Raw genomic sequence first — 27959 nt, 5'->3', positions numbered from 1 at the left:
AGTTTACTTAGGCAAGTAAGAATTTATAGAATCTGTGCTTTATTGCACTGCATAGGAACCAGAAATACAGCTACACTGTTAGAGTGTGGTTTGTGGGGAATTAAGAATGGTGTTGTCTGGAATACAGGATGATTCTCAGTGATTGTTGCAAGGAATCACGAAAGAGATCTTTGGTCCAAAGAAGACATCTCTGAAAGAGAGCAGAACATGAATTAAATCCAGCTGAAAGTTAAGATACATGTTAGACTTTTCTGAGCAAGAAATGGACGGTGATTTCCAGGATTTCAGATACGGCTATTCTTTTTAGGTGAATAAAGTACAAAGAGAGTGAGTGGGAGGACTTTTGCCACAAGAGCAGCAAAGACCAAGAAGGTAATCAATTCTTCTACTTTCCCCCATCTGCCATGGACATTATGCTGTCGTTTGTCTATAAAGAAAAGGAAAGATTGGGTGATTTCAAAACCTTACAAGCATACCAAAATATTCATTTCTCTGATATGGGTGGGGATAGGCCATGAAGTTTAAATCTACAGCTAAGAAACAGAAGATTAAAAATTGGTTGGGAAGTCAATAAGTAAATTTCTAGGTTTTATAGGGAAAGGTGAAATTTTGAGCTACTCAACTCTATCCACTCTTGTTGGAAAGATCACATAAGGTGATGTATAATAAAAATGCACGGTATAATATAAAATTGTGTATATGTGCAAGGTAGTATTATGATTATGGCTCATTAGAAATATACTTAGCATGCAATGTACAGCATGATGACTGTAGCTAACACTGTTGTATGATATATTTGAAAGTTGCTAAGAGAATAGATCCTACAGGTTATCACAAGGAAAAAAGATTTGTAACTATATGAGGTGATTCGTGTTAACTAAACTTATTATGGTAATCATTTCACAATACAGTTGACCCTTGAACAATGCAGCGGTAAGGGGTTCTGAGCCTCTGTGCAGTGGAAAATCCATGCATAACTTTACAGTCAGTCCTCCATATCTGTGGTTCGACATCCGAGGATTCAACCAACCATAGATGGGATAGTACTGTGGTATGTATTATGTTTAGTGAAAGAAATTTACGGATAAGTGGACCCATGCAATTCAAACGTGTGTTGTTCAAGGGTCAGCTGTATATGTATATCAACTCATTGTGCTGTACACCTTAAACTTATACAGTGCTGTATTTAATTATATTCAATGCAACTGGCAAAGTAGAATGGCAAAATAAAATTTGTGTTTATAGGCAAAAAAAAAAAAGAAATATACTTAGATATTTGTTGCTACTGGGAAAACTGTAACCCAAACTCAGATAGAAATTATTTTCATATATCCATACTTCTAGCTCATCCATTAACAATGGATAATCACAAAATTATATCATAAAGTAAGTACATTTCAATAAATTAGTTTCAAGTCTTACAAAAAAGTAAACATGATATTTTAATATTAGATGGCGTTTCATTTATGTAGGAAAAGTTAAATCATTTTATGGAATCAGTTAACTTGAGCTCTTGATATCATTGTTTAATCAAGTGATTCTCAAATTTTATTTTGCATCACAATCACTTGGAGGGTTTAAGCCGTAATTGCTGTGCTTTCTCTCCATTGTTTCTGATTCAGTTGCTTTGGTCTGGGGCCCAGGGATGAACTACGTTTTTAACAAGAACTCAGGTAATGTTGAAGCTGCTGTTCTGGGAACCATACTTAAGAACCAACTGGCTTGGTAGAAAAAATACCCAGGCCAAATCAGAAGACCTGTGTTCTAGTCTCAGTGCTGATATTAGCTAGCTAAGTGGGATAGTGGTCATTTTACCTCTGTACACCTTTCTTTGATAAGATGGTTATATGTGCCCTTTCTAGCTCACAGATTTCTTAGAAAAATGAAAAATATGATGATATGTTGAAAGTAATTTGAAAAAGCTGATTTCAATATGAAGTAGCCAAGATCATAGTATTTGAGCTTCCTCAATAACCAGGAGAAGATTATTTTAAAATCAAGAGCTATAAATATTTATCTACCTTTGTATTATACTTAAAATACATCTACTTTCCAAGTCAGTGGACAGTCTCTATTCAGTTAATTTCTGGTTAACTCATACATAGAGCTAGAAAGTTTTTCTTTCACCATTACCAAACTTTTCCATCCAGTTACTTGATCTGTTTGGGATCTTTTATCTAAAGCCTTCTATTAGTTTTCAAATTAGTTTAAGATGTCAGCCTTGAAGGTGACTTCAGCTACCAGATTTTTGTGTGTGTGTGATTAAAAATCAGATAGGAAAATTAGAATTTAATAGATTGGAGTGTTATTAATTTCCTGTATCTCATTTAGTTTTACTAAAATCTGCCAGACTCGGTCTCTTAAATGAAAACATTCATTTCGGTACATATGGTGATGATCCTAAAAAATAGCTGAGATTTGAACAGGGTTTTACTGAAAAGGGTGATTAATTTTAGCACACTCATTATGAAGGTGTCTTAAAGAGTTGTTGTACATACACTTCACAGCAATATGTTTTGTGATTGCATTTCCTTACTTTGGGCAGCAGAGCAATTCACTGAAGTTGCAGTAACAGATCATCTCACATCCCTTCCCATCCCAGAAGTGATCCTGGATGTTTACATCAATCTTTGTCAGGTCAGCTACTCCTTCTGGAAGATTGTGACAGTTGCGATCTTTCAGTATCTTTCTGTAGCAAGAGAGGCGATTTGCAGGCATGGCTTGGACTCCTAGCAGCAAAGTTAGTCCAACGGTGACAGCAAGTACTATAAATTTCATTTTGGCTTTTGGCCCTGAGATAGAAGAAAAAACAAAATGTATCAGTGTTTATATGTTTGTTTGTTTGGTTTAAAGATGGAATTCATCTGAACATAAAGTCCTGCAGCATTCTCATAAACTCTTGAATAGAAAGAGTGGGCGTTGATTTTTTCTACTCTCTTTGAATGTCTCTCAAGTTTAGTTTTATGACCACCTACAATAAAAATCACTTAGAATATTTGTTAAAAATGACATGCCTGAGCTCCACAAAGAAATATTGAGTGAGAGTTATGTGAGGGAGGGGGAAGGGAGATAGTGGGAAGAGCCAGAATCTGTGTTTTTAAGGACCCAAAGTCATTTTTTTCAGTATATTCAGTAGAGAAAAACTGCTTTTTAAGGTGATAAAACTCAAGTAAATTTCTGGAACAAATAACATCATTGTGTACAGTGATTCTTGACCTTGCATATCCAACAACATTGTCCAAGAATCTGGGTCCAACCCTGACAGAAACAAAAAGCCCAGTTATCCTGACATTGACAGATTATATTCTATAGAGCTATTTATAGTTAAGTTTTTAAAACTTTCAGAATTATTTTGGGGACCCATTTTTGTTGCATATTTTTAGTAATTGTGAACTCTTCTCCCACATGGGTTACATTTTAGCCTCAGTTGAAAACAGAGGCTTGAATTCCCCATAAGAGGCATTTACCCTGTTCTTGAACACCTACTGTGATGGGAAACTCATTGTTGACTAAATCCATATATTCCACTGATACAGTTCTAACGTTTCCCTTACTGGAAAATATTTTTCTGTGGCTTCCACCCACCAGTTCTAGTTTGAACTCTTGGGGTCATACCGCAAGTCTAATTCCTCTTTCAGGAGATAACACTTTAAGTATCGTATCTGCATACAACTATAGAATATGCATTATCTATTGAATCAGGTTTTTCTGGCTTCCATGTTAAACATGAAGAAAATGGAGGCTCTTGTAGTAAAGGAAGACTAGCAAAATAATTGGAGGAACCAGAATCAGACTCCACAGCCATTCAGATTTCATCTTGTTGGCAGGTGCTGAAGTGTCTTTCCTACCTCTGGAGTATTAAAAAGGGAGGAAGAGGGCTTCCCTGGTGGCGCAGTGGTTGAGAGTCCGCCTGCCAATGCAGGGGACACGAGTTCGTGCCCTGGCCCGGGAAGGTCCCACATGCCGCGGAGCGGCTGGGCCTGTGAGCCATGGCCGCTGGGCCTGTGCGTCTGGAGCCTGTGCTCCGCAGTGGGAGAGGCCACAGCAGTGAGGGGCCTGCGTACCGCAAAAAAAAAAAAAAAGGGAAGAAGACAGATATGTATATTGTTCGATGAAAGAAAACAATATTGTTGAAAGGAAATTTTACTATGAAGTTTTCAGTGATTAGATGCACCTCAAAGGTCAGTTATTTTAGGTAAGACAGTGGGTTCAAAAAAAAAAACTTAGTTGTTTTAGAGCAGTTTGGCTTACAATAAAATGGAAAGGTAGCTGCAGATTCCCAGGTACCCCCCTGCCCCACACATGCACAGTCTCCCATGTTATCAACATCCGTCACCACATGGTACATTTTACCAAGGATGACCCTACATTGACACATCCGAATCACCCCAAGTCCATAGTTGGCCTTCGGTTTCATGCCTTGTGTTGTACATTCTATGGGTTGGACAAATGTGTAATGGCTTATACCCATCATTTAAATATCACACATGGTATTTTCACTGCCCTAAAAGTCCTCTGCGCTCTGCCTATTCATCTCTCCCCACCAACCCCCAGCCCCACAGCAACCACTGGTCCTTCTTATTGTCTTCATAGTTTCACCTTTTCCATAATGTCCTATGGATGAATCACACAGTATGTCAGCTTTTCATACTGGCTTCTTTCATTTAGTAATATGCTTTTAAAGTTCCTCCATGTCTTTTCATGGCTTGACAGAGCTATCTTTATTTTTTAGCACTAGATAATATTCCATTGTCTGGATGTACCACAGTTTATTTATCCATTCACCTACTGAAGGACATCTTGGTGGCTTCCAAGTTTTGCCAATTATGAATAAAGCTGCTGTAAACATCCTCATGCAGGTTTTTATGTGGACATGTTTTTAACCTCTGTGGATAAATACAAAGGAGCATGATTGCTGGATTATATGCTAAGATTATGTTTAGTTTTGTAAGAAACCATCAAACTGTCTTCCAAAGTGGCTGGATTATTTTGCATTCCCACCAGCAAGGAATGAGAGTTCCTGTTATGCCATATTCTCACCAGCTTTTGGTGTTGTCAGTGTTGTGGATTTTGGCCATTCTACTAGGTGTGTAGTGGTCTCTCATTGTTTTAATTTGCATTTCCTGATGACATATGATGTGGAGCATCTTTTCATATGCTTATTTGCCATCTGTATATCTTCTTTGGTGAAGTGTCTGTTAAAATCTTTGGCCCATTTTTAAAGTCAGGTTGTTTGTTCGCTTATTGTTGAATTTTAAGTGTTCTTTGTACAGTTTGGATAACAGTCCTTCAGCAGATGTGCCTTTTGCACATATTTTCTCCAAGTCTGTGGCTTATCTTCTAATTCTCTTAATATTTTCTTTCAAAGAGCAGGTGTTTTTAATTTTAATGAAGTTCAGCTTATTAATTATTTTTTCATATATCATGTCTTTGGTATTGTGTCTGAAAAGGCATCACCAAACCCAAGATCATCTAGATTTTGTCCTATGTTATCTTCTAGGAGTTTTAGAGTTTTGTACTTTACTTTTAGGTCTGTGATCCATTTTGAGTTAATTTCTTGTGAAGGGTGTAAAGCCTGTGTTTATATTCATATTGGGCCATGTGGATGTCTGGTTGTTCCAGCACCATTTGTTGAAGAGACTGTCTTTCACATTGTATTGCTTTTGCTCTTTTGTCAAAGATCAGTTAACTATATTTATAGAATTCTATTTCTGAGCTCTCTATTCTGTTCCATTGACCTATTTGTCTATTCTTTCACCAGTACCACACTGTGTTGATTACTGTAGCTTTATTGTTAGTCTTAAAGTCAGGTAGTGTCAATCCTCCAACTTTGTTCTTTTCTTTCAATATTGTGTCAGCTCTTCTGGGTCTTTTGCCTTTCCATATAAACTTTAGAATCAGTTTATCAATGTCCACAAAATAACTTTCTGGGATTTTTATTGGGATTGTATTGAATCTGTACATTAAGTTGAGAAGAACCGGCATCTTGACAATATTGAGTCTTCCTGTCTCCATGAACATGGAATATGGAATATCTTTCCACTTATTTAGTTCTTTGGTTATGTTCAACAGTTTTGTAGTTTTTCCTCATACAGATCTCGTTGTATATATTTTGTTAGATTTATACCTAAGTATTTCATTTTGGGAAGGTGCTAATGTAAATGATACTGTGTTTTTAATTTGAAACTCCACTTACTCATTTTTAGTAGATAGGAAAGCAGTTGACTTTTATATATTAACCTTCTACCCTACAACTTTGCTATGATTTAGTTCCAGTAGTTTTTTGTTGAGTCTTTTGTATTTTCTACATAGACAACCTGTCATCTGCAAACAAAGAGAGTATTATGTCTTCCTTCCCACTCTGTATACTTTTTGTTTCCTTTTCTTCCCTTACTGCATTAGCAAGGACTTCCAGTATGATGTTGAAAAGGAGTTGTGAGAGTCAACATCCTTACCTTGTACCTGATGTTAGCGGGAAAGCTTCAAGTTTCCCACCATTAAGTATAATGTTACCTGAAGGTTTCTTTAGACAGTCTTTATCAAGTTGAGAACATTCCCCTCTATTTTTAGTTTACTGAGAGTTTTTATCATGCTTGAGTTTAAATTTTATCAAATGCTTCTCCTGCATCTATTGATATGATCATGTGATTTTTCTTTTTTAGTCTGTCAATGTGATGGATTACATTAATTGACTTTCAAATGTTGAACCAGCCTTGCATACCTGGGATAAATCCCACTTGATTTTGGTGTATCATTCTTTTTATACTTGTTTGGATTCAGTCTGCTAATAATTTGTTGAGGATTTTTGCATCTATGTTCATGAGAGATATTGGTCTGTAGTTTTCTTTTCTTGTGATGTCTTTGGCTGGTTTGGGTATTAGGGTAATGCTGGCCTCATAGAATGAGTTAGGAAGTATTCCCTATGCTTCTATGCTTTGAAAGAGATTGTAGAGATTTGATATACTTTGTTTCCTAACTGTTTGATAGAATTCACCAGGGAACCCATCTGGGCCTGGTGATTTCTGTTTCGGGAGGTTATTAATTACTGATTCAATTTCTTTAGTAGATACAGATCTACTCACATTATGTATTTCTTCCTGTGTGAATTTTGGTAGATTGTGTCTTTCAAGGAATTGGTTCATTTCATCTAGGTTATCAAATTTGTGGGCTTTTCCTTTATTATCCTTTCACTTTCCATGTGATCTGTAGTGATGTCCCCTCTTTCATTTCAGATATTAGTAATTTTGTGTCCTCTCCTTTTTTTCCCTTAGTTAGCCTGGCTAGAGGCTTATTAGTTTTATAGATCTTTTCAAAGAACCATCTTATGGCTTCATTGATTTTCTGTGTTGATTTCCTGTTTTCAATTTTATTGATTTCTGCTCTAATTCTTACTATTTCTTTTCTTCTGCTTACTTTGGAGCAAATTTAATTTGCTCTTTTTCTAGTTTCCTAAGGTAGAAACTTAGATGATTGATTTTAGATCTCTCTTCTTTTCTAATATATGCATTCATTGCCTTCATAAATTTCCCTCTATGCACTGCTTTTGCTGCATCCTCCAAATTTGGTTAAGTTGTGTTTTCATTTTCATTAAATTCAAAATATTTTAAAATTTCTCAAGATTTCTTCTTTGACCTATGTGTTATTTAGAAATGTGTTTAATCTCCACATGTTCTTCTGTTTTCCAGTTATCTTTCTGTTATTGATTTCTAGTTTAATTCCACTGTGGTCTCAGAGCAGACCTTGTGTGACTTCTTTTAAATTAGGTAAGATGTGTTTTATGGCTCAGAATGTTGTCTATCTAGGTGAATGTTGCAGGTGAGCTTGAGAAAGACGTGTATTCTACTGTTGTTGGGTGAAGTGATCTACAGATATCTATTATATCAAGTTGATTGGTGGTGTTGTTGAGTCCAACTATGTCCTTTCTGATTTTCTGCCTGCTGGATCTCTCCATTTCTGAGGGAGGGGTGTTGAAACCTCCAACTATGATAGTGGATTCATCTACTTTTCCTTGCAGTTGTATTGGTTATTAGCTCATGTAACCTGATACACTGTTGTTAGGCAAGTATCTGTTAAGAATTGTTCTGTATTCTTGGAGAATTGACCCCTTTATCATTATGTAATACCCTTCTTTATCCCTGATAACTTTTCTTTGATGTTTGAGCTGTATGAAATTAATATAGTTCCTCCTGCTTTCTTTTGGTTATTGTTAGCATGATGTATTTTTCTCCATCCATTTACATTTGATCTATATGTGTATTTATATTTAAAGTGAGACAACGTATAGTTGGGTTATGCTTTTTTTTATGGTTATATTCTTTTAATTAAATCTTTAATTTTATGTAAATGAAATAATGATTTCAGATAGGTCTACCTATCCTTCATAAAATGAAGCAAATCTAAAATCCTTTTAACATACTAATGGTAACTCATTTTCATTGATTAAAGTTACATTTGATTTACTGATAGCTAATATTCATGTCATCATTTTTGAAATCAGAAATAAAATTATGTGTGTACGTGTTCTCAAAGAATAATATACTAGGTTTTATTTTCAGAGATTTTTGAAATGAACTTGAAGATATTTTAAAGTAAGCAAAATATTAGAAAGGTTTTGCTATATTCCACTGAAGCAGTAAGGGTCATGCTTTTTGATCCATTCTGACAACCTCTGTCTTGTAATTGGTGCATTTAGATCATTGATGTTCAACATTGACATTGATATAGTTAGATTAGGATCTACTATGCTTATTATTGTTTTCTGTTTATTGCTATTGTTCCTATTTTTCTCTTCCACTCTTTTTCTGCCTCCTTTTCTGGCTTCAATTGAGCATTTCCTATGATTCCATTTCTCCCCTTTCTTAACGTATTAGTTATACTTTTTCTTTTTTACTTTTTCAGTGGTTGCCATAGTGTTTGCAGTATTCATTTATACCTAACCAAACTCTGCTTTCAAATAATATTATAACACTTCACAGTACAGTAATGTGAGTACCTTATAATAAAATAATTCTAATTCCTTCCTCTCATTCCTTGTATCATTGCTGCCATTCATAAGCATATATATCTATACATATATATATCTTTATCTATATACACATATAACATAGATAGTTGAATACATTGTTGCTATTATTTTGAACAAACTGCTACCTCTTAGATCAATTAAGAATAAGAAGAATAAAAGTTTATTTTACCTTCTCTTATTCTAATTCAGTGCTTTTACTTTATGTAGATCCAAATTCCTAACCTATATTATTTTCCTTCTCTTGAAAGAACTTTTAACATTTTTCACAAGGCTGGTTTACTGGCTATGAATTCTCTCAATTTTTGTTTGTCTGAGAAAGTCTTTATTTCTCCTTTACTTTTGAAGGATAATTTTGCATAGTACAGAATTCTAGGTTGGTAATTTTTTTTTCAACACTTTATTTCACTCCACTCTCTTCTTGTTTGCACGGTTTCTGAGAAGTTGGATGTAATTCTTTTCTTTGTTCCTCTGTAGGTAAGGTGATTTTTCCACCTCTGGCATCTTCTAGGGACCTTTTCTTTATCTTTGTTTTTCTGTAGTTTGAAAATTATGTCCCCATGTGTAGATTTTTTTTTTTTTTTTTTTTGTGGTATGCAGGCCTCTCAATGTTGTGGCCTCTCCTGTTGTGGAGCACTGGCTCCGGACGCGCAGGCTCAGCGGCCATGGCTCACAGACCCAGCCGCTCCGCGGCCTGTGGGATCTTCCCGGACCAGGGCACGAACCCCTGTCCCCTGCATTGGCAGGTGGACTCTCAACCACTGCACCACCAGGGAAGCCCCCATGTGTAGATTTTTGACATACGGTCTACTTGATGTTCTCTGAATTTCCTGCGTCTGTGGTTTGGTTTCTGAAATTAATTTAAGTAAATTATCAGTCATTATTGTTTCAAATATTTTTTCTGTTCCTTCCTCTCTTTCTTCTCCTGGTGTTCTTGTTATGCGTGTGTTACACCTCTGTAGTTGTCACACAGCCCTTGGAGGTTCTGTTTCTGCTTTTTTTTCAATGTTTGTTCTTTTAGACTTTCAGTTTTCAAGGATTCTATTGACCAGTCCTCAAGCTCAGAGATTCTTTCCTCAACTTTGTCCAGTCTACTAATAAGCCCACCAAAGGCATTCTTCGTTTCTGTTACAGTGTTCTTTTTAATCTCTACTATTTATTTTTGGTTCTTTCTTAGGATTTCCATCTCTCTGCTGGCATTGCCCATCTGTTCTTTCATGCTGTCCACTTTATCCATTAGACCCCTTAACATATTAATCACAGGGTTGTTTTTATGCATTTTAAAATTCTACTGTAATAGGTATAGTATCATTAATTTACATTTAATATTTTGCATGCTACATACATTTAAATAGGATATCCCTTTCTAATCCCCATCTAGTATCAGGAAAATGCTTGTAAGTTTGTTCTACCTTGTTGGTAATGGTATACATTTTAAGTGGCATTGGGCATCCCCCCCACTCCAGTCCATCATCTTTAATCACAGTTGTTTTAAGTTCCTTGTCTCATAATTCGAACATCACTTCCATGTCTGGTTCTCATGCTTGCTTTATCTATTTGTCTTTGATACGACTTGTAAATTTTTCTTGATAGCCAGATACTATGTACCAGGTAAAAGGAACGGCTGTAACTAGGCCTTTGGTTATGTGGTGGTGAGATATGAAGGGAGAGGAAGCATTCCATGGTCCTGTAATTAGGGCTTGGTCTTTTAGTGAGACTGTGCTTCTGGGCTGCGAACTTCACAAATGTGTCTCAGTTCTTTCCTCTCCCCTTAGGTAGGACAGGATGGCTAGGTGGGCTGGAGTTGGGTATTTCCTTTACCCCAGATCAGTCGGGCTCTGATAATACTCCAGTTGATTAGGCTCTGGTTCACTAGTTTCTCCCAAGGGCAGACCTTGTTAAGAAGAACAGAATGTTCTGACATATTTCAAGAGGGTTCCTTTCCCACCACCTGCCAGAACCTTGTGGAGATTTTTCTCAGTATTCACGTAGGAGTAGAATAGCTGGTAGGTGTATGTTTTACGTTTTAAGGAATTGCTAAATTGTTTTTCCAAAGTGGTTGTACTATTTAAAATTTCCACCAGTAGTCCAGTTTGTCCATGTCCTCTCCAACACTTGGTATGGTCAGTCTTTTTTATTTTTTGCCATTCTAATAGCTGTCTCGTGGTTGTTTTATGTTGTATTTCCTTAATGATTAATGGTATTGAGCCCCTTTCATATGCTTTTGTTCATCTGTGTATCTTCTTTGGTGAACTGTCTGTTCAAATCTTTTCCCATTTTAAAAAATTGGGCTTGTGTTCTTGAGTTGTGAGGGCTCTTTATATATTCTGGACACAAGTTCTTTATTAGATATAATAATATCTAATAGAGATATTATTTATTAGGGCATGGTCTTTTAATGAGATCAAGCCCTAATAAATAGGTTTTGCAAACATTTACTCTTCATGCATGGCTTTCCTTTTCACTTTCTTGACAGTGATTTTAAAAGAAGCAAAAGTTCTTAAAATTAATGAAGTCTAATTTCTCAATTTTTTTAATGGAATGTGCTTTTGGTGTCATAGCTAAGAAATTATTGCCTTACCGAAGGTCACAAAGTGTTTCTTCTATGTTTTCTTCTAAAGTTTTGTAGTTTTATGTTTCACATTTAGTTTCGTGGTCCATATTAATTTTTTTTGTTTTTTGTATATACTGCATATGGATTGAAATTCTTTTTTAGGTTGTTTTTTCAACTATGGTTGTCCAATAGTTTTAGCACTATAAGTTGAGAAGACTATTGTTTCTCCACTGAATTGCCTTTGCATCTTTGTCAAATATCACTTTTTAATATACGTGTGGGCCTGTTTCTGGACTCTGTTCTTTTCCATTGATCTATTTGTTTATTTTTATGCCAGTACTACAGTTTTGATTACTGATGCTTTGTTGTAATTCTTGGAATTGGGTAGAATTATCCTCGAACCTTTGTTCTTCTTTTACAAAGTTGTTTTGGCAATTCTAGGTTTTTTGCAGTCTATTATGAATTTTGTTATCGGCTTGTCAATTTCTACAGAAAAAGCCTGCTGGAACTTTGGTTGAGATTGCATTAAATCTATAGATAAATTTGGAGAGTATTAGCATCTTAATAATATTGGACCTTCTGACCTCTGAACATATTTTTCCATGCTTTTATTTTTACTTTTTGTGGCTTTGTATTTCAAATGTGTTTCTTATAGACTGGCAGTCTGTAGGTTGGTCTTGCTTTTTTTTTTTTTTTTTTTTTTGGTCTTGCTTTTTTATCTAAACTGACTACCTCTGCCTTTTAAGGGGAGTGTTTAGACCATTCACATTTAATGTGATTATTGACATGGTTAGATTTAAATCTGTCATAATTTGTTCTCTATTTGGTCCATCTGTTCTTTGTTTCTTTTTCCCTCTTTTTATGTGCTCTTTTGGATTAACTGAAATTTTTTTATAATTTCACTTCTTCTGTTGGCTGATAAGCTGTTATTCTTCACTGTGCTATTTTGATGATTGATTTAGGGTTTATATTATCTATTTTTACTTATCATTATCTTTCTTCAAACGATATTATGATGCTTTACATTAGTATAAGAACTTTACAATAATATATTAACATTTCTCTCCTCCCATCCTTTATGCTATTATTGTTATATATTTTTTATGTATATGCTATAAACCCCAAGTATATTATTTCATTTAAACAGTCATTTAAACTTCAGGGATTTCAATAACAAGAAAAAATATTACACGTTTATCCATGCAGTTTCTATTTCTAGTGCTTTTCGTTCCTTTGTGTAAATTCATATTTCCATTTGATATCATTTTCCCTATACCTGAAGGATATCCTTTAATATTCTTATCATGTAGGTTGGCTGGTGATGAATTCTTTCAGCTTTTGTATGTCTGAAAATGTCTTTATTTCACCTTTGTTTTTGAACAAAGGTTATAGTATAACAGGTTATAGTATGATAGGTTGGCAGTTTTTTTCTTTCAGCACCTTAAGGATATATCTGTTTTTGTTTTTGTTTTTGTTTTTTTTTGCGGTACATGGGCCTCTCACTGTTGTGGCCTCTCCCGTTGCGGAGCACAGGCTCTGTACGCGCAGGCTCAGCGGCCATGGCTCACGGACCCAGCCGCTCCACGGCATGTGGGATCTTACCAGACCGGGGCACGAACCCGTGTCCCCTGCATCGGCAGGCAGACTCTCAACCACTGCGTCACCAGGGAAGCCCAATATATCTGTTTTATTGTTGCTTTTTAATTCTAACATGTATCAGTTCTGGGTTGGTCTCGATTGATTATTCTAATTATGAGTTATGTTTTCCTGCTTCTTTGTATGCCTGGTAATCTTTGATTGGATGTCAGAAATTTATAATTTTGCCTTATTGGATGCTGGGTATTTTTATATTCTTATAAGTATTTTTGTGCTTTGTTTTGGGATGCAACTAAGTTAGTCGGAAGCAGTTTGATCCTTGCAAGTCTTGCTTTGATGATTTGTTAGGTGGTTCCAGATCTGTTCTCAGTCTAGGGCTAATTATTCCTCACTACTGAGGCCATTCCTTCTCTGTGAGTATTCCTGGCCTTTTGAGTACCAGGCACTCTGTTCTCTAATCCTTTCAGATAGTCCTCCTCCCCTCCCCGCTTCCATAGTTCCCTCATTTGCATACACTAATCAATTTTCTGCCAAATACTTGGGTGGGGCCCTCTGCAGACTCCAGGGTTCTGTCTCTGTGTATCTCTCCTCTCTCAGGCACTCTGTTCTGTGGTCTCCAGCTGCCTTGGTCTCCCTGACTCTCAGCCCCATTTCTACAACTCAGGGAGTTGGCTGGACTCTATCTGGGTTCCCTCAAGGCAGTAGACTGGGGAAAATTGTAGGGCTCACGTCACTTGCTTCCCATCTCCCAAGAATCAGTGTTCTTCCTTGCTTGAAATCCAGTGTTTTGACAAAGATGGTTTCATATATTTTGGCTGTTTTTTGTTGTTTCAAGGAAGTGGGCAGATCTGGTTCCTGTTACTGCATCTTGGGCAGAAGTAAAGCTTTCTATATCACTCTCACTATTTGTAGCTATTTTGGGAGGAATATGAAGGACAGATACCCAAATCTTACAGATTCTGAAAATGAGCTGTGTGGTACTCTGTTGATTTTAACACAAGCCAAATTCTCAGAAGTATGTTTCTCCCTTCTACTCTCCCTTCCCCAAATTGAAATATGGTTCCTCTGATGTGCATCTCTTAGATAGGGTAAGTGGCTATTTGTCCCAGAATTCAACAAATAAGACCCAGTATGGTTGCACAGGAGCCATTCATTTAGGCTGCCCTTCCTACTTCTACAATGGTGCTTGTAAACTTTGTCCTCGATGAAATAGGCTGCTGAAATGTAGCCCAGAGTCGCTCTCTAATCTTCAGGCCCAAATCTTCTTGTACTTCCTCTGCACAGACCAGCATCAACCCAGCAAGGATTTTCAGGAGAAGAGCAGCCATTGCTGGGAAGGTGGGGAAGTGAGCGAATAGTGCTAATGTGCGGGTCACTGATCAAGCTATTCAGCAATCACATGAGAGAGAGGAGAACAGGAGCAAGCTGCTTTTACTTAGTTTCACTTAACAAATGTTTTTTAGTGTTTCATTTATGCCAGGCACTGTCCAGAGTGCCAGGAATACCAAAGGAATTAAGGAAAATATCAATAACTAAACCCATCCTCTTCCAACAACTCCACTTTCTTTGAGTCAAAGCTAAAGTCATTGCAGTGACCTCCATATGCGATCTGGCTCCCCATCACCTCTCTGAAATCATCTACTCTTCTGTTCCAGCTGTTCCAGCTGTTCCTCAAAAATGCCATATGCATTCTTGCCTCAGGGCCTTTGCACTGGTTATTTCCTCTGCTTGGAAAGCTCTTCCTCCAGATATCTGCATATCTAACTACCTCACCTTCTTCAAGCCTTTGCTCCTCAATAACACCTACCCCACTGTCCTATTTAAAATTCTGTCTCCACTTACCTGCACCCCTATGTTCACTGCAGCGCTGTTCACAACAGCCAAGACATGGGAGCACCCTAAGTGTCCATCAACAGAGGAATGGATAAAGAAGGTGTGGCACAGATATACAATGGAATATTACTCAGCCATAAAAAAGAATGAAATAAAGCCGTTTGCAGCAACATGGATAGACCTAGGGATTATCATACTAAGTGAGGTAAGTCAGACAGAGAAAGCCAAATATCATAGGATATCACTTATATGTGGAATCTAAAAAAATGATACAAATGAACTTATTTACAAAACAGAAACAGACACAGAAAGCAAACTTATGATTTTCAAAGGGGAAAGGTCGGGGGGAGGGACAAATTGGGAGTTTGGAATTAACAGATATATACTACAATATATAAAATAGATAAAAAACAAAGACTTACCATATAGCACAAGAAATTATATTCAATACCTTATAATAACCTATAATGGAAAAGACTCTGAAAAAGAATATATATGTGCTGTACACCAGAAACTAACACAACATTGTAAATTAACTATACTTCAATTTAAAATTTTTTTAAATTAAAAAAATAAAACTCTATCTCCTCTTTCAGATTCTCAGTCTGCCTTACTTGCCCTGGTTTTCCATGGCATTTATAAACCTCTAAATTATTATAAAATATTCTTATTGTGTCTCCCCAAACTTGAATGTAAGCTCCAGGAAGGCAGGGTTTTGTCTGATATGTATCCAAGTACGCTAAACAGTACCTGGCATGTTAGTGAAAGAATAAATAATATATCCTAATCTTTAGATGCTTATAGCCAGGGAAGTAGGAGTTTCTCAGATTACTAAACTCAATATCTAGTTGCAGAGAACTATTTATGCCTGGAAGAGGTTAGTGAGCTACCAAATCCTTAAATTTGCATGTCATCAGGTACTACTGTTTTAATTTAATTGTATTTAATTTTTTCTAAATAGTTTGACTTTAAAATGTACTTCCCAATTTCTTTTGTTTGCTTGCTTTTTGTCAAAACTAGCATTTATTCTGGCCTACTAGCTCATACCTGACTTAAAAATATATGTTTCGGGCTTCCCTGGTGGCGCAGTGGTTGAGAGTCCGCCTGCCGATGCAGGGGTCACGGGTTCATGCCCTGGTCTGGGAAGATCCCACATGCCGCGGAGCGGCTGGGCCCGTGAGCCATGGCCGCTGAGCCTGCACGTCCGGAGCCTGTGCTCCGCAACGGGAGAGGCCACAACAGTGAGAGGCCCGCGTACCGCAAAAAAAAAAAAAATATATATATATATATGGGGGTGTGTGTGTGTGTGTGTGTATATATATATATATGTTTCTGTGTATGTGTACCTTTATCAGAAGATTCAACAACAAACATCACCTGGCTTTTCTCTAACCCCTCTCACCAGATTCCTCTCTATCAGAAGGTGGGGTGTATGGGGAGGAGTTGGGAAGGGAGCTGTAAGCTCTTCTTAATCTTTTTGCCCTAATGCGATAGAATTTTTCTGTTATTTTAGGTCTTTGGCATATTTCTTATCTTTTAGAGCTTTGATCTTCAGAGTTTTTTTTACTATGTAATCATGTTCTTATTTTTGGTAATCTATCTTAATTTTGTCTATTCCTTGTGGCCTTTGGACAAAGTCATGCATTTAGACAATTTGGCCTCGTATTACCATTCTTATATTTCCTGCATTGAAGTGTAGTTTGTTCTTAAGCTCACTTCATGACTATTAATGTCTTATGCTTTCTTTCCATCGGATGGTTCTAATGAGAGCTGTAATCCTAGTTGGATATATTTTTTTAGAAAAATATCAATAATTTTTCTAAAAAAAAGTAATAGTTTAAACATGGAAAATAGAGAAAAGCACAGATAGAATAAAATTCAACTGGAGTGTCAACATGGAGAGGGCTGTTGTTAACATTTTGTGTGCTTCTTTTTGATGTGCATTGGGGAGGGTGTTAAGAAGGAGAACTTGAGATGGCCAGGGACAGTGGGAAACTCTAACATTTATGTTTGGGGGTGCTGGTGGGGGAGAGGTACGTCAGAAAAAGAAGTTGAAGTTGATTGAAGAATGAGGTGAGGGAAAGAATCCAGGATGACTCTTAGGTTTCTGACCTGAATGGTACTGACATTTACTGACATGAGCTGAGGATGAATTGCAAGGAGTCGGTCTAGCGGGGGGGATCTAAGGGTAAACTTTTGGACAAGTTAATTTTCTTTCCTTCCAGTTTTATTGAGATATAATTGACAAATGGCACGGTAGAAGTTTAAGGTATATAGCGTAATGATTTGATTTACATACATCATGAAGTTATTATCACAATAAGTTCAGTGTACATATATCATCTCACACAGGTACGAAATAAAATAAATATATATATTGCTGCATATATAGTTTACTTTTTTCCTTTTGGCCTTAACATTCTTGGCTGATTTGCGTTGATAATATGTATAAAGAAGATAACTAATGAGAACCTGCTGTATACACAGGGAACTCTACTCAGTACTCTGTGGTGATCTAAATGGGAAGGAAATCCAAAAAAGAGTGGATATATGTATATGTATAGCTGATTCATTTTGCTGTACAGTAGAAACTAACACAACATTGTAAAGCAACTATACTCCAATACAAATTTAAACAAACAAAAAAGAATTTGGACAAATTAATCTGAGATGCCTATCAGACATGAAATGAAGATTCTGAGTAGGCAGTTGAATGTGAGTCTGGAAGTCAGGGCCAGAAGTATGAATTCGAGAGTCATCGGGATATTTATCGATAGTATTTATAGCTGTGGGACCGCAGGGTAGTGAGTGCAGGGTGGGAAGAGAAGAGGGGAGGGATGGAGACCAGGACCAGCCCATGTACGGGGACTGGAGGAAGAGATGCCAGCACCGAGAAGGCAAGCAGGGTACCTTCCTCTCCTCCTGCATCTCTCAGGGGCCTGCTTCCAGGCTGGGCTCACAGGAAGCATTCAGAAAGCATTTGCTGAAGGAAGGAACAAGTAAATTGCTGGAGAAGTAAGTGGGTATGTTGCCACACCATGCGCTTTTCCTGGCTGTGTCCAGGCCAGAGTACAGAATGATGTCTCTTGTCCACCTCAGTCACGTACTGGGATGGAAAGTTCCACACCAGGCAAGAACTCCCTGGTAGTCTTTTTTTTTTTTTTTAAACACTTTATAAATTACATGTTTGAACTGAACTGAAGTCTTCTCTTCTTCCTTTACTTCAGTGCACATAAATAGCTTTAACTATTATTTGGCAAGTGGGGAAATGCCTGAACCAGTATGTTACCATGATACATTGGTTTGTTTTTTCATTAAAAGACACCGACCTTCATCCTTGGCAGTCCATCAAGACCATATATTTTTCAAGTGCCAACAAGAGTGAAATGACTTTGACCAATTCGAAGCAAATTGCTCTGTTTTTTTCCCCTCTTTCTGTTGAAGTAGATGCATTTAAAATTCCTCCTGAAGTACATCCAAATTACAACAGAAAACAAGGCTAAAAACTGAATATCTGAAGGAATAACTAGAGATCTTTAGATAGTTACCAACTGGTTTTTTTGGATTCAATTTTATGTAATTAACTAATGTTGTAAGATACCATTCATATCCCAATAGTGGCATTATTTTTAAAAGACCACTGCAGAGGATACAGAACTATGAACAAGATGTTTCCAATTAAGCAACAAATCATTGTCACCGTCATATGGGTAGGGCATTGCAAATTTTGGTTGTGTGAGGGTATTTGGCACCAGCAGGCTTTTGAATGGTTGGAGTTAAGTGGAGACTTAAAAAGAAAAAGTATCTCATTTAATGGCCAAAACACAGCTATGTCGTGAAAGCGTTGAGGCCTTTATGCTGCAGTGCTCATGCAGACAGCTGATGCCAGTTCTGGAAACTGGTATTAAGAGCAGTGAGATGAAACAGAGTTGATGAGTTAGAAAGGGCAGCCCATTTTCAGATTCCTTTCATAACACAGCCAGAAGGAAGCAAAGGCTGCACAAACAAATGAAAATTCCAGCTCAGAACTTGACATTTAAAATATCAAAATTATAGTTGGAAGAGATTAAAACTGCCGTCCAGTCGTGGTGTTTTTCCATTCATCTTTCCTGGTGGATGAAAATAACTATTATTTTTAAAATTCCCACTCTCTGTACCAGAAGAGTTTTGTATTAGAATGACTGAGGGCTGCAGTGAAACTTCTCACAGTGTAGGTTAAAGGAAAAGAAGTGGTAGTAGAAGGTGGATAAGCCTTCCAAACATCTTTAAAATAGACACGATCAGCCCCAGTACCCAAGAGACCTTCATCAGTGGTAAAACAAAGTCCACGTCCTCCCTGAAGGTGGTCTGCCTTCAAGCACCTCAGAGAATGATATGAATATGCAGGCTTGCATCATTTTAACTATTTCCCTAGCCATGAGAAATCATCATCACTGGATAAAAGGACCAGCGTTTGGGAGAGCTTTACACAGTCTATGTAACTAAGTCAAGGAATTTTAAAGAGGAATTTTTATAAGCCCCAAAGGGAAAAAGAGTTCCCTGTATTGCAGCAGTACAGACACTGTGTTGTGTTCCACGGTGGGGACACCAAGGATGAATTCCGTGAATTCCCTCTTTGTCTCACACATTTATACCAGTTTCTTTTTAGGAATCAGGATTTTAAAAAATTTTTATTGGAGTATAGTTGCTTCACAATGTTGTATTAGCTTCTACTGCACAGCAAAATGAATCAGCCATACATATACATATATCCCCTCCTTTTTGGGTTTCCCTCCCATTTAGGACATTACAGTGCATTAAGTAGAGTTCCCTGTGCTATGCAGTATATTCCCATCAGTTGTCTATTTTATACATTGTATCAATAGTTATATATGTGTCAATCCCAATCTCCGAACTCCTCCCACCCCACCCCTTTCCCCCTTGGTATCCATACATTTGTCCTCTACATCTGTGTCTATTTCTGCTTGGCAATTAAGGTCATCGATACCATTTTTCTAGAAGGAATCAGGATTTTTAAAAGCAGAAAACATTCACTTTCTTAGACATTGCCATTAAACTTTACATAAAGTAGGAATACAGAGATAACAGCTACTGCATTGAAAAGGAACTTGTGTACTTCATCACCCTCGCGTAGTCCTGAGAGGTGGAATGCTGGAGCCAGATTCAGGGCAGACGGGGGCTTTAACAAGGAGCAGCAGTGAGGGAGCTGCCTCCTTTTAAGTCCCCAATTAAATGCCTTTCCCGTTAAGGAATGTACATTTTCTATTCTCCTTTAATCTGATTCTTTTCCTCTAACCTGGGAAAGCATCATCTTTCTCAAAGTGCACACATCACCTCTTCAGAGACTCTCTCTGCCTCTCTGTCCTTCTCTTCTGACTCAAGACACAAATACACTTCTGCTCTAGTCTATAGCAGTAGTTTGCAGTAGAATCAATGACATAAAACGATTCTTAAGGAAAAAAAGTCCATACCCTTTTTCTTCTCCTTTCCTTTGGTCTTCTTGACAGAGGAATCTTCTGAAATGCTCCAACTCACTGGGTGAGTTTGGGCAAAAGGAGAAGAGAGGAGGTGCTGGAAGGAGGTTACAAACGGACCTTTGTCTGCCTTGTCGCCCACCAGCCAGGACCGGGGAGAGGAGGGGGGGGCGGGAGACAGGGCTGCGAGACCTGCCCGCAGACGCTTCCAAACCAGGCGAGTGAACCAACAGCTTCTCTACCAAAGTTTGAAATAGCTTGTCTGGACAGGAACCTCAGGGAGGCGGACTGTTAGAGCAATAAAATGTAGGACCTGAGGGATTTAAAGAGAACACAGAGCTCTTCTTCCCTTAAGAGAAGTGTGTGTGTGTGTGTGTGTGTGTGTGTGTGTGTGTGTGTGTGTGTGTGTGTGTTTCTGTGTGTGTGTGTGTGTGTGTGTGTGTGTGTGTGTGTGTTTCTGTGTGTGTGTGTGTGTGTGACAGAGAGATAAGGACAAAGAGCGCAGAGATAAGGACAGAGAAAGCAGAGGAGAGGGAGGGAGGTGGGAGGAAGAACGGCTACCGTGATTCAGGAAAGGCTGGCTTTGCACCTCCTCCCCTCTCACAGTTTCTTTGTGAGTTTTCACCAAGTTTTCCTCACCATCTAGATCTCTTATTTTGACATTTTGGTAGAAGATCTATCCCATCTCACCAGCTCCTCACGCAAAGGGTCATTATCCGTCACTGGAAAGCAAAAAATAAAACGACCAAGAAAGAAATCTATTCTGTGCCTCAGAAATAAAGGCAAGAAAGGAATTTCACTGTTTTGAGCAAACTGAACTGGAGTTGTAGCATCTGTTAACTATCCTTTAGTTGTTGTTTTAATTCCATCTGGAGCAGAGTCCCAGGAGTTAGAAAGATGATAACAGAGCAAGATTATCTAGATGGAGAACAGGGGGTAATCCTGGTTGTATTAACGAGGGCATGGTGGTGAAGGAGAGGTGATAACTTCGGGGATTACAGTGGTTTCCTGCGGCTGGAATGGGGGCTGGGGGGGGTGGGAGGAGATAAAACAGAGGAAGAGAAAGGCAAGTTGATGAAGTACCTCACATGCTGTGCTAAAAACTGTGGATTTATCCTGAAGGTCAATGGAAAGATCATGAAAACCATCCTTTCTAGGATGAACCCACTGACTGCAGTGTCAAAGGAGGACGGTGTGGGAGGGAAGAGTCTAGAGGCAGGGAGGAGGGTAACCCAGAAAAGAAGATGGTCAGGAAGCAAAACTGAAAAGATGTGGTGACCAGTTGGATTTTCTTTTCTTTTCTTTTTGTCTGTGCCCCGCAGCACGTGGGATCTTCATTCCCCGACCAGGGATTGAACCTGTTCCCCCTGTATTGGAAGCGCAGAGTCTTAACCACTGGACCATCAGGGAAGTCTCCGCAGTTGGATCTTTATGTTTAGGGTACGGGTAGTTGAGAAAAGGGGAGATTCTGTTAACTTTCGAAGGTTTGGACCTTTGGATGGATGATGCCATTACTCATCTCGGAAAAAGAATAAAAAAGAAGAGTAGTTTCGGGTGGAGCAGGAGTGGAGAGAGGAGGGTGGTTAGTCTGTGAACGTGGAATTACTTGAAGGAGCCCTGGGTGTAACTGGGGATGTTTAGTAGGCGGTTGGCTAAATGGACTTGGAGCTCAGAAAAGAAATATGAGCTAGAAAATCAGAGTTTATCCGCTAGTCAACTAACCATCAACTAAGTAAGTGATCGAGTTATTCAACTAAATAATAGTTGAAGCCATGGCTGTCCCAGTTAAAGAAGCTGAGCCTGTACTCTGGGTGCCAGGCAATTCACACGTCTGAACTCATTCACTCTTCCTTATGACCCCATGAAGTCGGTCCGCGTATCGGCCCCACTTTATAAGAGGGGACACGTCGGAGATGTCAGGGAACCTGCCCAGGATCACACACACGCAGCCTGCAGCCTGCAGGTTCTGAGTCTAGTGCCCATGCGCTTCCCCACGTGCCGGGAATGGACTCTGAGCGAGAAGAGAACTGGGCTGAGGTCAGAATCACAGGGGCCACTGGCGTTAAGGGATGAGCAGAGAATGGGAGTGGTAGAAGAATTCGGAGGGTTGGCATGGAAGTCAAAGGAAGGCGTTTCCAGAAGGGAGGTGAGTGGAACGACCTGCTGACAGCTGTTCTAGGGAAGCCATGTGTACACACCCTGGGATGGAGGAGCACACAGCCAAGTGAAGACCTGCAAAACCAGACTCAGTCAGCAGCCTGAGAGAGCTCGAATCTCCAAGCTCCACTTCACTGAGGCTGGAGCAAGTGGCATGGGATCCAAGAAACAGGTGCGAGACGTGTGTGCAGTTGACTGCACATTCCCTTGGCATGTTTATAAATACGTTCCCTGTGATGCTTACTACAGAAAGCTTATGCCACAGAGATGGTTAGTTTATTTGTATGACTTAAATGTGTAGAAATACGTGAGTATGAGGAAGAAAGTGGAAACTGTTCAGGCCTCAGTCCATCTGAAGAGCTGTCCATCTCGATTACCCAGTGCTGACCTAGCCCAGAAGTGCAGTGCCAACACATACTGACTTTCGTCTTCCTCTTATTTCCCTGTTCATCTAATGCTTCTTTATTTCCCTGATTACATTGCTCATTTTGTTTCCTTGTATTTAATCCATAGTTGTTCAAAATAGTTGATTCCCTTTTATAGTCAGCAATATCCAAATCCATACAGTAGGCCTGGCATTGTGTTTCTTACAGGCCTGCTTCAGGGTGTTACTGTCCATTGCCTCCAGATCATGTTCCTAGTCACTCAGGAAAGATTTCCCCTCAAAACCACATTTGCATCTGGGCTTTCTAGTCCTTTGTTATGTCTCAAACATTTACTTATCACTGGCTGGACTCCCATCATTTCTAGGGAGAATTATTGAACACTGTTAAACTAGAAACATCTGTAACTCTTCAACCTGATGTCCATGGCACAGAGTTGCCCATTTGGGAAGCAGTTGAGTTGCAAACCAAGGCCTGCAATTAGAGAGGTTACCGTTGAGACTTTTTTTCCCCTAATATTGCAATATTTATTTATTTATTTGACTGTGCTGTGTCTTAGTTGCGGCATGCGGGATCTTTCAATTGCGGCATGTGGGATCTTTAGTTGTGGCATGTGGGATCTTTTAGTTGCAGCATCTGGGATCTTTAGTTGTGGCATGTGTGGAACTAGTTCCCTTACCAGGGATCGAGCCCAGGCCCCCTGCATTGGGAACGTAGAGTCTTAACCACTGGACCACCAGGGAAGTCCCGCCCTTGAGACTTTTAATTTGGGGCTCAAATTTTTAAAAATCTGAAACCAGTATTTGTTTTCTTGTATATGGAAACTTAAGGCATTTTGTTTTATTTTGTTTTTTCCTGATGGCCTGTTACTGAGACCTCTTGTTGAGCCCTGGTTTATGTTGCTCTGGAGACCATCTGTCTCTTTGAGACCAGCTCTGGAGCTTCCCAGAGTAAACTTCTCATGTGAGGTGGGTAAGCCCCCAAATTAATGACAGAGCCAATTCATGATATAGAACTTAAGCAGCTATGTTAAAAGTATGGGCATTAAATTTGAAAAGCGAGCTGATTAGTATTTCCTAAAAAACAAGCAAACAAATGATAACAACAACAAAATCCTTCCAATCAGAAGTCTCAGGAGATGTCTTAGGTATAAATAATTGTACACATTGGACATCTTAAGCTTGTGAAAAAAATAAGAACACACATAAACTCTTCCCCTGATTTCCACCTGAGAGCTCATGCATGTGCCCTGATTTAGAATCTGCTGCTTCTCTGTTCCCTAATTGACCCCTTTCTCCTGTTTCCTTCAGGCTTAAATCCTGGAGTTGCTGAGGGTAGGGTGTGGAGAGAAGCAGCAGCGGTTTCAACCTTCGCAGCCTCCTCCCAGGAGAGAAGGAGGACCTGTTTTATGTGAGTATCCTTAACAAAAGGAGTTTCAAAATAATGACGCTAATGGAAAACTAATTCACAGTATGTTTGTTGCAATAATAATGAGCTACAGACAAAATCGCCTTTTAGAATGTCTTTAAAATCTTCCATCCGTTAAAAAGAAGAAGTTAACCTGTTTTATTAACTTATTTTTGAATTCAGTACAAGGATATTCTTTTTGATTAAAACTATTTAAAGCTTCCCTTAAGATTTCCTCTGAACCTGGAACATTTGTGCTGAGAATGGTTTTTGCAACTGGGTTGAAGAAGGTAACCTCTTACCCAAACTTAGTTAGCTTTCTGCCTTTGCAGTGACACTTAGGAAAACTTACTCCACCAAGGAGCCTCCAGTGAAGCCCTTGAGGAGACAGCATTATTAATCACCAAGGGGCTGTCACCTACGATGTCAAGCAGATGCTGCTGCAGCTGTAGGAAGGGACCTGCTTCCCAGAGGCCCTCGTACTGGAATTAGGATGCACTTGGGAACTGGCAGGATGCCAGACAGGCAGCCGTGGCTGTAACGGGGCTCATGGCGGGGATCTTCTTGCTCAGAAACTTGTCATCAGAAGAGCAAACACATGGCCTCCTTTACCTGGACACGGACAGTAAGTCACACTGGGGGCCTGGGACTTGTTCACAGCATTGGCATGTAGAGGTCGTGAGCACCCTGACAAACCTGATCTTTATTTTTTTGTTTTGTTTTTTGTTTTGAACATACTAACTTTTTATTCAGTTTGTTTCACAATAATGATAGTAATCTAATAGTGAAATAGTTTGATACAATAGCAATCAACGTTTAAAGTATTTTATGTTTTAAAGTATGGCTCAAGGAACACCCATTGCTTAAATGCACTTAGACATAACAAGACAATATTTTTCTATTGGCATCATTGACACCTATGAACAAAACCTAATAGATAGATAAAGGTTTAACCTTCCTTTTCTTTGGTGGCTGTTGAGAGACTTTAAAAGAACAGATAACTCATTTCAACAGGAATCTGCTACTGATATTAACCTCTACATAATCCCTAGGTAAGACGTGGAATGCCAAAAACCAACTTTTGTTAGCTTGACCTCCTCCACCCCCTAACAATACAAGTTATCCCTAAACCCATGTTTTTATTTTAGATGTATTGATCTTCTAGTATAAGGCTTGGCCTTTTATTATTTTTATTTTTTAAAATATTTATTTATTTATTGGCTATGTTGGGTCTTAGCTGTGGCACATGGGATCTTTTGTTGTGGCACGTGGGCTTCTCTCTAGTTGTGGCACATGGCTCCAGAGCACGTGGGCTCTGTAGTTGCGGCACTTGGGTTCCCTAGTTGTGATGCACGGGCTCAGTAGTTGCAGCACACGGGCTTAGTTGCCCCCCAGCATGTGGGATCTTAGTTCCCCGACCAGGGATCGAACCCGCGTCCTCTGTATTGGAAAGCGTATTCTTAACCACTGGACAGCCAGGGAAGTCCCAAGACTTGGCCTTTTAAATACCAAATGCAATCAGTGGCCAACAACCTGACTCCTTCTGGAGAGTGAGAAGAAAGCAGAACGGAGAAATTTCTTTGAATTGTTTGGTGACTTTTAGCAAATTTAAAGAGGTCAGTAAATCCTGAGGCTTGGAGCTAAACCTACTGGTAAATAGTTAATTACATTTCTTAGACACTACAGTCTTTATCTTGTGATGAACCTGACCTTTAAATATCATAGAAATAAAGTCAGAAAAAATGGACCTCCAGAGAGAACTGAATCTAGGAGAACTGTCCAGTTTTAGGAGCCCATGGAATATTTAGAATAAATGTTAACATGAAAATAAATTTTGGCAGGAAAAGAGGCCAAGAAGGAAGGGAACTTGAAAATAAGGCCTTTGGTTTCCTGGCATTCTAAAAGAGGCATTGGACTGACAGTAAATGGCATCATAGCCCAGATCACAACGATAATTTTGCGATTTGTTGGAAACAACCTACTTATCAAACCGAGAAAGATGGAAAGATTGATTAAGTGTGCCAGCGTGTGTTCTTTGTAGACCCCAAGTGACTGTCGAAGCTTCCTAGGTACAAGCCTCTGGTTGGTCGGTAATGATAACAATAACAGTATTGACAGTAGTAATAATAATGTCATTGTCAAGTGTGCCAAACATTTTAGAAATGTGGGCTTATTTGACCCAAGCAACATTCTTTCATGAGGTAATTTTTCAGATAGGGGAACTGAGGCCCCAAAAGATTAGGCAGCTTGGCCAACATCACCAAGCTGGTAAGTAGTGGAGCTGAAACTTGAAAGAAGACAACAATAGGCTGTTAGCCCATTGTCTCAGTTAGTAGTAGAAGGAGTGGAATGAGAGATGAGAGAGTCTAAAACAACAGTATGACTCAAAAAGGCTGCAGCCCACAACCTGAGTATAAACGAACCACACATCCCCTCTAGGACTCAGAGCCTTCCTTCTTGTACCCCCTTAGTCTATGTTCTATTAACCTGGCTTGAGACCATTCTTCCTTGGGTGCTTATAAACTTGAATCAGCTAAACAGTTTCCTACAAAGTCAGATATGGAAAATTGCCAAAATGTCCATCCTTTGGATAGAGTTTCTAAGTGGTTATAATTCTAGGAGTAAAATGATAGTGCCAGACACTCAGTAAACATTTGTTGAATGAATGAATGAGTTAATAAATGAATGAGTGAGAGGATAAGATACTTGGGTAGATGGTAGGTTGTTGGGAGTTATTCAGCATTCAGTAATAATTTATTGAGTGTCTACTGTGATTGATGTTTAGTGTCAGTGAGGACCAGCTCAGCAGCAAGCCACCACTGTTTTCTCAAAGTGCAGGCTACAAAACCGTACTATAAATCCTTAGTTTTCTCCCTTGTACAATAAAAGGTTTAACTGACGGTTTTTATGGTACCTTCCATTTCCCACTTTCTGTGAGCATATGACTCTCAATATATTTTTAAAAATAAACTAAAATTTCAGAATAGTTTTAGATTTATAGTTGCTAACAATACAGAAACTTCAATATACCTATACCTATATCTCTATTATTTAACATCTTACATTCATGTGATATATTTGTTGCAATTAATGAATTGGCATTGATAAATTGTTATTAACTAAAGCCCATACCTTATTCATTTTTTCTTGTTTTTTTCCCCTAATGTCCTTGCTCTGGACACCACATTGCATTTACTGTCAAGTCTCCTTAGGGTCCTCTGGGCTGTGACCATTTCTTAGACTTACCTTGTTTTTGATGACCTTGACAACTTTTGAGGAGTACTCGTTAGGTGTTTTGTAGAACGTCCCTCAATTGAGATTTGTCTAGTATTTATCTTGTGATTAGACTTGGGTTGTGTGTTTTGGGGAAGAAGGCCACAGAGGTGAAGTTCCATCTTCATCACATTATATCATGGGCACTTACTGGGAACGGACTCATAACAGTGGATGTTGACCTTGATCCTGGCTGTGGCAGTGTGTGTCAGGTTTCTCCACTGCAAAGTTGGTTGTCTTCTCCCCACCGCATGCCACAT

At 38.6% G+C, this 27959-nt stretch overlaps 2 protein-coding genes across 14 annotated transcripts in view; one reads left to right on the top strand and one right to left on the bottom strand.

The window, feature by feature from the left end:
• SAP30 (Sin3A associated protein 30) overlaps positions 1–27959 on the top strand; it is a 115647-nt gene that overhangs the window by 14693 nt on the left and 72995 nt on the right. For 7 of the 12 annotated variants that reach the window (XM_070045822.1, XM_070045825.1, XM_070045823.1 and 4 more), the window contains 4 exons: positions 308–372; positions 15038–15210; positions 24330–24429; positions 24759–25051. Coding sequence is in view for 4 of the 12 variants with exons in the window: in XM_070045827.1 (XP_069901928.1) it covers positions 21802–21918 (117 nt within the window). In the remaining 8 variants the exon portion in view is untranslated. Of the gene's footprint in view, positions 1–307; positions 373–15037; positions 15211–21801; positions 22809–23386; positions 23988–24329; positions 24430–24758; positions 25052–27959 lie in introns of all 12 variants that reach the window. The other 5 variants (XM_070045827.1, XM_070045826.1, XM_070045829.1 and 2 more) reach the window with 5 other exon arrangements.
• Positions 23–27959, bottom strand: SCRG1 (stimulator of chondrogenesis 1). Of its 2 annotated transcripts, none has more exons than XM_030879224.2 (3): positions 27851–27959; positions 2537–2792; positions 23–190 (listed from the first exon to the last, which is right to left on the bottom strand). In XM_030879224.2, exons 1-3 carry the CDS (start codon positions 27957–27959, stop codon positions 136–138), a joined length of 420 nt encoding a protein of 139 aa, XP_030735084.1. In that variant the 3' UTR covers positions 23–135. The 2 variants fall into 2 exon arrangements, with proteins under 2 accessions (XP_030735084.1, XP_030735088.1); XM_030879228.2 differs by lacking the exon at positions 27851–27959 and adding an exon at positions 20477–20688.

The sequence above is a fragment of the Globicephala melas genome, chromosome 6 (genome assembly GCF_963455315.2).
Source record: "Globicephala melas chromosome 6, mGloMel1.2, whole genome shotgun sequence".
Taxonomy (NCBI): domain Eukaryota; kingdom Metazoa; phylum Chordata; class Mammalia; order Artiodactyla; family Delphinidae; genus Globicephala; species Globicephala melas.
The sequence above is the reverse complement of the archived record's forward strand: the minus strand, read 5'-3'. Positions and strand labels throughout refer to the sequence as shown.

What these genes read in the sequence shown, in the direction of transcription:
- SCRG1 (XM_030879224.2), bottom strand. Translation starts at nt 27,959, where the DNA reads ATGTGGCATGCGGTGGGGAGAAGACAACCAACTTTGCAGTGGAGAAAC. An exon ending in CTGTTATGAGTCCGTTCCCA is followed by an intron (nt 2,793 to 27,850) that starts GTAAGTGCCCAT and finishes CTTCTATCTCAG; the next exon opens with GGCCAAAAGCCAAAATGAAA. An exon ending in GAATTGCTCTGCTGCCCAAA is followed by an intron (nt 191 to 2,536) that starts GTAAGGAAATGC and finishes GCTCTCTTTCAG; the next exon opens with AGATGTCTTCTTTGGACCAA.